We start from the raw sequence: 9,669 nt of genomic DNA, 5'->3' as shown, positions 1-9,669 counted from the left end.
CGCCTCAGTGCCATCCCCTGCTGGCAACTCCTAACCACTTAAGACACCTCTGAAGGTCTCTTAAATATCGTGGAGAGTAGGAGTGATTCTTAGACTTAAGAACGTTGATAAAAAGCTTTTATTCTTAAGTTTGAGAGTAGGACTAAATTTCGCAAATTCTCAGGACTTAAGTGTAAAATGGCACTCTAAGAAGCTTGATAAGTACGGCCCCTGAACTTTAGACTGTCATCAGTTTTACTCCCTACACTTAACCATGTGTTTCCTACTGCCTGCAGACTTTGCACCCTTTGTTATATACACATGTTGTGTTTCTAATATAAATACATTTAATAAAGTCAAATACAAATAAGGCAACAAGAGAAGTATCCTACACTTCTCTTTTGTAAAGTAAATCTGAATAGGTGATATGGGCATCTACATCAACTATATGATTTGCCTGAGAAGCTGGAGAGGACAAAAAAATAAAAATAAATATATATATATATATATTTTTTTTTAAATTATTATTTTTTTATTTTTTTTTATTTGTGGCGGTCGTAATTCTTTCGTGGCGGGCCGCCACAAATAAATGAATGTGTGGGAAACCCTGAGCAGCTACATCTAAGCCATACATCAGCAAGTCCAATGCAAAGCGTGGGCTGCAGTGGTGTAAAGCACCTCGCCACTGGACTCTAGAGCAGTGTTTTTCAATCTTTTCTGAGACAAGGCACATTTTCTTCATTGAAAAAATCCAGAGGCACACAACCAACAGAAATCATTGAAAAATGAAACTCAGCAGCCGATATTGACAGTAAAAATACGTTGGATATGAATGCAAACCATAACAACCATGCTTCACTATAGCTCTTGTCTCAAAGTAGGTGTACTGTCATCACCTGTCACATCACGCCATGACTTATTTTGAGGTTTTTGACGTTTTTTCTGTGTGTCGTGTTTTAGTTCTTGTCTTGCACTCCTATTTCGGTGGCTTTTCCTGTTTTGTTTGAAATTTCCTGTAGCAGTTTTATGTCTTTTTTTGAACGCTAATCCCCGCACCTGCTTTGTTTTGGCAATCAAAACTATTTAAGTTGAGCGGACGCTATCCTTCTTTGTGGGGACATTGTTGGTTGTCATATCATGTATGGATGTACTTCGTGGACGCCGTCTGCTCCATGCGCTGTAAGTCTTTGCTGTCGTCCAGCATTCTGTTTTTGTTTACTTTGCAGCAAGTTCAGTTTTAGTTTAATTTTGCATCGCCATCCCTAAGCTTCAATGCCTTTTCTTAGCGGCACTCGCCTTTTGTCTATTTTTGGTTTAAGCATTAGATACCTTTTTATCTGCACATTGCCTCCCACTGTCGCCTGCATATTGTGATCACGACAAACCATGTTCCCGACATCTACAAAGCAATTAGCTACCTGCTGCCACCTACTGATATGGAAGAGTATTACACGGTTACTCTGCCGAACTTCTGACAGTACAGACACTCAACAACGGCACATTATTTGCGGATTATAATTACTGGTTTTCAAAAAATATTTTTAACCCAATTAGGTGAAATTACATAATCTCCCACCGCACACCAGACTGTATCTCACGGCACACTAGTGTGCCGCGGCACAGTGGTTGAAAAACACTGCTTTAGAGCAGTGGAGACGCCTTCTCTGTAGTGATGGGTCATGCTTTTCCATCTGGCAATCTGATGGACCAATCTGGGTTTGGAGGTTGCCAGGAGAACGCGACATTTCAGACTGCATTGTGCCGAGTGTGAAATTCGGTGGAGGAGGAATTATGGTGTGGGGTTGTTTTTCAGGAGTTGGGCTTGTCCCATTAGTTCCAGTGAAAGGAACTTTGGATGCTCCAGGATACCAAAACATTTTGGACAATTCCATGCTCCCAACCTTCTGGGAACATTTTGGGGCGGACTCCTTCCTCTTCCAACGTGACTGTGCACCAGTGCACAGAGCAAGGTCCATAAAGACATGGGTGACTTGTTTGGCCTGCACAGAGTCTTGACCTGAACCCAATAGAACACCTTTGGGATGAATTAGAACGGAGACTAAGAGCCAGGCCTTCTCGACCAACATCAGTGTGTGACCTCACCAATGCGCTTTTGGGAAAATGGTCGAAAATTCCTATAAACACATTCCGCAACCTTGTGGACAGCCTTCCCAGAAGACTTGAAGCTGTACTAGCTGCAAAAGGTAGACCCACATCATATTGAACCCTATGGGTTAGGAATGGGATGGCACTTCTAGTTCATATGTGAGTCAAGGCAGGTGGCCAAATACTTTTGGCAATATAGTGTATGAAGATTCACAGAAGAAAGGCTAAATTACTCACTGCAGAGTCATGACCTAATTTGGTGAGGACTAGAGAGAGACACTGGGATGTGGCTCAAGTTGTCTGGATACCTCCAAGCAAAAAAAAACCTGCCACAATAAGCTCATACACTTTGAAATGATGCGTTATTAATACGTCTTAAAGATTACTATGGACTGGACTCTCACGATTATGTTAGATCCACTATGGACTGGACTCTCACGATTATGTTAGATCCACTATGGACTGGACTCTCACGATTATGTTAGATCCACTATGGACTGGACTCTCACACTATTATGTTAGATCCACTATGGACTGGACTTTCACGATTATGTTAGATCCACTATGGACTGGACTCTCACGATTATGTTAGATCCACTATGGACTGGACTCTCACGATTATGTTAGATCCACTATGGGCTTGACTCTCACACTATTATGTTAGATCCACTATGGAGTGGACTCTCACAATATTATGCTAGATCCACTATGGACTGGACTCTCACAATATTATTTCAGATCCACTATGGACTGGACTCTCACACTATTATGTTAGATCCACTATGGACTGGACTCACACTATTATGTTAGATCCACTATGGACTGGACTCTCACACTATTATGTTAGATCCACTATGGACTGGACTCTCACTATTATGTTAGATCCACTATGGACTGGACTCTCACTATTATGTTAGATCCACTATGGACTGGACTCTCACAATATTATGTTAGATCCCCTATGGACTGGACTCTCACACTATTATGTTAGGTCCACTATGGACTGGACTCTCACACTATTATGTTAGATCCACTATGGACTGGACTCTCACACTATTATGTTAGATCCACTATGGACTGGACTCTCACACTATTATGTTAGATCCACTATGGACTGGACTCTCACTATTATGTTAGATCCACTATGGACTGGACTTTCACTATTATGTTAGATCCACTATGGACTGGACTCTCACACTATTATGTTAGATCCACTATGGACTGGACTCTCACTATTATGTTAGATCCACTATGGACTGGACTCTCACACTATTATGTTAGATCCACTATGGATTGGACTCTCACACTATTATGTTAGACCCACTATAGACTGGACTCTCACACTATTATGTTAGATCCACTATGGACTGGACTCTCACTATTATATTAGATCCACTATGGACTGGACTCTCACACTATTATGCTAGATCCACTATGGACTGGACTCTCACACTATTATGTTAGATCCACTATGGACTGGACTCTCACACTATTATGTTAGATCCACTATGGACTGGACTATCACTATTATGTTAGATCCACTATGGACTGGACTCTCACAATATTATGTTAGATCCACTATGGACTGGACTCTCACTATTATGTTAGATCCACTATGGACTGGACTCTCACAATATTATGTTAGATCCACTATGGACTGGACTCTCACTATTATATTAGATCCACTATGGACTGGACTCTCACACTATTATGCTAGATCCACTATGGATTGGACTCTCACACTATTATGTTAGATCCACTATGGACTGGACTCTCACTATTATATTAGATCCACTATGGACTGGACTCTCACACTATTATGCTAGATCCACTATGGATTGGACTCTCACACTATTATGTTAGATCCACTATGGACTGGACTCTCACACTATTATGTTAGATCCACTATGGACTGGACTATCACTATTATGTTAGATCCACTATGGACTGGACTCTCACAATATTATGTTAGATCCACTATGGACTGGACTCTCACAATATTATGCTAGATCCACTCGACGTCCATTGCACCGGTCGCCCTGGGGGGTGGGGGGCGGGGGGGGGGGTGTCCCACATGTGTGGTCCTCTCCAAGGTTTCTCATTGTCACATTGGGTTGAGTTTTTCCTTGCCCTGATGTGGGTTCTGAACCGAGGATGTCGTTGTGGCTTGTGCAGCCCTTTGAGACACTCGTGATTTAGGGCTATATAAGTAAACATTGATTGATTGATTATGGTTTTCATCGATGTGCGCATGCGCTGTTCATATCATGCATGTCAACAAAGGTGATGATGGGTAGAAGTTACTAATTAGCCTGCCAGCTAGCTCACTTTCCCCCGAGGGAAGGTAAAACATAAACAGTCCAACTGTCAAATTATATTCAAAATACAAACATTTTTCGCGATTTTCTTAGACCACTGGCGTGTTAGGCAGCTAGCTTTAGCTTGCTGGCTAATGTGTGTGAAATGCGCTAGCTAGCATGAATGTAAACACTCACCTGCCCGTCGTTCCGGCCACCCCCAGCATCACCTCTTCACGTCCAAAACGCGATAAATGTGTTTAATTAATTGTTCGTTGTTTTTTTTCTGTCTGCAAACAAAGTTGTCTGGGATGGGGAGTAGTCCTGTCTGTCTGGGCTGGGCTGGCTCGGCGTGCCACAACAGGCGAACGTGTTGCCAAATGGGAAATGACACATTATCGTACCAGAGTCTTAAAATTAAGATATTTTGAGGGAACATATTTAATTTAAGGTTGTTTATGGCCATCCGCTACACTCCAGAATTACTTCAAACCGTGGATGGTGTGGCTTGTTGTGTTTTTTACCCTTTTAAATAAATTAACACCGATATTGTGGAAAAAGCTTCTTAAAGGAGAACAGTGCCCCCACCTGGCGGTAAGTAGGTACGTGCAGGATGTAATTATTGTCTAGTCTGTATTTTTTTGTTATTTTTGTTCGTACGGCGTAAAGAGGATTAATTTAAATGTAATCATCGTACAAATACGTGTTTATCGTACGTCGGGCAACGTTCGGACTCAATGAAGCCAATTAGTAGTCATGTGACGTGAGGCGACTCTGTGATTGGTTGCTTTGAGCTCTTTCCAAAAGACTTCCTGTTTATCTATAAATCGGCTGCAAAGTCTTTTCTTTTTCCTTTTACTTTTTTATCTATTTATTTATTTATTTTTCTTATTACTCTTACAGTGATTTTTACAAAGTAATTTTTACAAAGACTTTGAGACTGCTGTTCAACTTTTATGCCTACTCGGTAAAATTCCATATTCACTAATCCATAGTCATGTAAACCAATATAACATAAAATAGGCTATTCAAATATTTTGAATGTAAATACAATATGTTTTCATTTTGTATGATTTTGCTCTGGACTGAAGTTTTGTTTTAGTGTAGTATTTTTTTAAATATTTTTTTGAAATGTTTATTTATTCTTCTTTTTGCTCTTACACTTTGATTTGATTTTATTGTTTTCATAAAGACTGCTGTTCAACTTTTTTGTGTACTCCCAAAATTCCATATTCACAAAACCAGAGTAACGTCAGGTACCCCAAATGTTTTATACTGGGAAAAAAAAAATCTGTACAATCCACTAATGACAAAAAAATAAATAAAAAGGCAATGAAAACTTTCCAGTCTAAAAACGTAAAAACTATTTCAATCAAGGACAAATGTTGTATACCCTTTCAAGTGTTGTACACATTTTTTTTTTATCTTAAATTTGTACATGAACAATAATAGATTGTATGGTAATATTGATGTTGTTTGGAAAGTGTGGAGAATGCATATATGTTTAAGAGTTATTTCTTTATTCATAGTCATGTTTAAAGCAGCTAGTGTTTTTCCATTTGTACTCTTATCTATTTTTTCATTTTATGTCCGCAAGTAAAGTGTTTGTGTTACCTTGAAGGCTTGTATTATAGGAGTTGGAGTACTCCCATATATCTTATCTGTAGTAGAACAATGAGCCTGCATTCCTTTCTGTTTGAAGGTTAGACCATCCCGAGATGACGGTATGACTGTATTGATGTGGGCTGGTCTTCTGAAGCTTCAGTAAAACATGATAATATTCCTATTCTGTCTTGATGGTCCTTCTTACTCTGCATATATGTCATCTGAAATAATTTGGGATTGACCAGTGACTTTAATTTCCTGAGAGGTAGACTGGTCAGACGCAACAAAAGACAGTGTTTTTTTTATCACATTGTTGTTAAAATAAAGTTTAAAAAAATAAAATAAAATTGCATTAGCTAACAGATGGGGTAGCTCGCTAAATCAGGCAACAAAAGAGAAGTAGAATACAATATTGTTAAAGAACGCTTTTTATTTGACATCATAGAGCAAGTTAGGACAGTTTGCTAAAAATCAGGACAGCTTGTTTGTAGACTAAAAGTTGTCAAAGTCGAGCTGAACGAAGCTCCAACTGTCTCGTTATAGCTCATGATACAATTCAAACTCTTTATGATCTATTTTAGTTTTCTTCAGGGCAACTTTTAGCCAACATCCTGGCAAACATTTCCCATCACGTTTACTTGCACAAAATATGAAATACCAAAAAAGCCAAATTAACTTTTCGTTGGTATATTTCGGGAGTATACCTATCTTTAAGAAAAGTACAAAACGTTTCCTTCAAATAAAATGTTTAGGCCAAAATCAAAACAAAGCACGTGTAACGACAAGAAATGTTCATGTATATATATATATATATATATATATATATATATATATATATATATATATATATATATATATATGCTGTCAGGAAAATAAACTTTTAAAAGGGTTTAAAAGACATGACGGGCCCCTGTCCCCATGTACAATCTGAATAATATTAGTACGTTAAATATTGCCAACAGCCTACAACATAACCATATAAACAAAAGTGATATTTGATTGAACCGTCCTTCAGTGAGTCCACAAACATGCAAAGTCGAGCGCCCCCTACCCAATACGATTGAAGATATATCTCGTAAAATAGCATCATTGGTCGACACTCAGATATAGTATATCCTGTGTGGAACAACCGCTATCAAACATTGGTAGGTGGCCTTTAGAAAAACGATTACTTTCATATGATTTATTATACCGTATTTTTCGGACTATAAGTCGCAGTTTTTTTCATAGTTTGGCCGGGTGTGACTATACTCAGGAGCAACTTATGTGTGAAATTATTAACACATTACCGTAAAATATCAAATAATATTATTTAGCTCATTCACGTAAGAGACTAGACGTATAAGATTTCATGGGATTTAGCGATTAGGAGTGACAGAATGTTTGGTAAACGTATAGCATGTTCTATATGTTATAGTTATTTGAATGACTCTTACCATAATATGTTACGTTAACATACCAGGCACGTTCTCAGTTGGTTATTTATGCCTCATATAACGTACACTTATTCAGCCTGTTGTTCACTATTCTTTATTTATTTTAAATTGCCTTTCAAATGTCTATTCTTGGTATTGGGTTTTATCAAATAAATTTCCCCAAAAAATGTGACTTATACTCCAGTGCGACTTATGTTTTTTTCCTTCTTTATTATGCATTTTCGGCCGGTGCGACTTATACTCCGAAAAATACGGCAATCAAAAACATTTAAAAAATATTTTTAGGCCATATTCAATTCGTATTTAAGGTGACAATTCGATTTGGGATTGGTTTTTGATTCAAATAGATTCTTACAATATATTATTTAGTATATTACTTAGATTTAAACCCTTGCAAAACAGGTTACAAAACCTTTTGGTTGCTAACGTATAAGTCCAGTAATCAGAGTAAACATGGAGTTCGCCTAAAAAATATTTTTTTAACTCTTGATTCTTAGAAAAAAAAATACAAAAAATAGATTTTTAAAAATGATTAATTGATTTATAATCAGAAAAAATACAAATTGTGAATCGCTATTTTTACCAGCCCTACGAACCGTTAAGAATGCTACGGTGGTTTGTCATTTTAATTGGTAATCGTTACATTCCTCGTTAACAAAACAAGCGGAACAATTATGACTGCATTTTAGCCCTTTTCATTAGGGGTCTACGATAAATATCGGACGGATAATTGAATTGAAAAATATCGCAGATAGCCGATATGTTAATTTTAAAAACGCCCCAATGAGGTGAGATTGGACTGCACGTTAAGATGAGTAAATCAAGCGCTCCTTTTCTCTGGACGTCACAAACATCTCCAGCTCACCGTCAAAAAACATGGCGTCGATCGCGTAAGACTTTTTCCATGCTAATTTCCACAATCTCCTTCAAATATTCCCTTATCAGACACATGAAACGCTAGCGTTGCTATGACGGTGTTTTGAAAGGAAACGTGCACAAAGTACAGTACCGTTTTTGCCTCATCCCTCACTTAAAGCGTGAGTGAAGAAGGCGTTTCCTCGAAGTGAAAACCTAGTAAATCCGAAACAGGAAGAGATGATGTCATATTATCTGCTCACAGATGCTACCTGGTGGTTGTTTGAGCACACTGCAGCAAGTCCTGCATAAATGAATCAAGCCTCACCCCTTAATGCTTCAGTCACACGCAGGATTCTCACAGGAATGAGGCAAAAATCCACCCGTTCTACTGTATCGGTTTGAAAAAACAATATTGTGCATGCCCAATGTCCATTATATTCCATATTATGCTGTATGTGGACTCACCAAGTCACTGTTCAGCCAACCAACCTGGCCCTGGTCCACTAGAATCATGTCAACAAACATAACAGCTTATGAAAGTTATGCACTGCAAAGCTCTCTATGTGCTGGGCTAATAGCCGTTACAAGTGATTATGAGCAATCTCTCACACTGTACATTCAGATTAGTCCACATAAAGATTGGCTTAATGCAGGTTTAGCGGGTAACATTTTAATCTGTTTTGATTGTCCGTATCAGAAGGATATGGTGTATTACGTAATAATTACATCATGGCCGTGCTACAACAGGGGTGTCCAAACATTTTCCACGTAGGGCGGCACACCAAAAAATTAATGCATGCGGGAGACAATTTTGGTGATCAAGGGTGATGGGTCAAATGCAGAGAACAATTTTGCCACACCTAGTGTGTGTGTGATAATCATTGGTACTTTAACTTTTAACACACACACACACACGTACAGATATATATTAATATATACATTTAATATATATATATACATAAATACATACATATACACATGTATATATAAACATACATACATATACACATATATATATTTATAAACATACATATTTCTATACACACATACCGGTATATATATATACACACACACACATATGTATGTATGTATGCTCACACTCACACATATATAACACATACACACATATACGTGTATATATGTATGTGTACATGTATTATACACACATACATACACACACACACACACATACATACATACATACATACATACATACATACATACATACATACATACATACATACATACATACATACATACATACATACATACATACATACATACATACATACATACATACATACATACATACATACATACATACATACATACATACATACATACATACATACATACATATATATATATATATATATATATATATATAT

At 37.6% G+C, this 9,669-nt stretch overlaps 1 protein-coding gene across 2 annotated transcripts in view; it reads right to left on the bottom strand.

Moving 5' to 3' along the window:
- Positions 1–5,415, bottom strand: part of LOC133641751 (LIM and senescent cell antigen-like-containing domain protein 1) — a 26,480-nt gene extending 21,065 nt beyond the window's left edge. Inside the window, exon 1 of one of the 2 annotated variants that reach the window (XM_062035725.1) lies at positions 4,581–5,415. In XM_062035725.1, coding sequence (XP_061891709.1) covers positions 4,581–4,609 — 29 coding nt within the window. In that variant the 5' untranslated portion in view covers positions 4,610–5,415. The remainder of the gene's footprint in view (positions 1–4,580) is intronic. The other variant, XM_062035734.1, reaches the window with a different exon arrangement.
- Positions 5,416–9,669: the final 4,254 nt, after the last annotated feature.

This window comes from Entelurus aequoreus, linkage group LG02 (assembly GCF_033978785.1).
Source record: "Entelurus aequoreus isolate RoL-2023_Sb linkage group LG02, RoL_Eaeq_v1.1, whole genome shotgun sequence".
Lineage (NCBI taxonomy): Eukaryota > Metazoa > Chordata > Actinopteri > Syngnathiformes > Syngnathidae > Entelurus > Entelurus aequoreus.
This window is presented reverse-complemented; position numbering and strand designations above follow the sequence as displayed.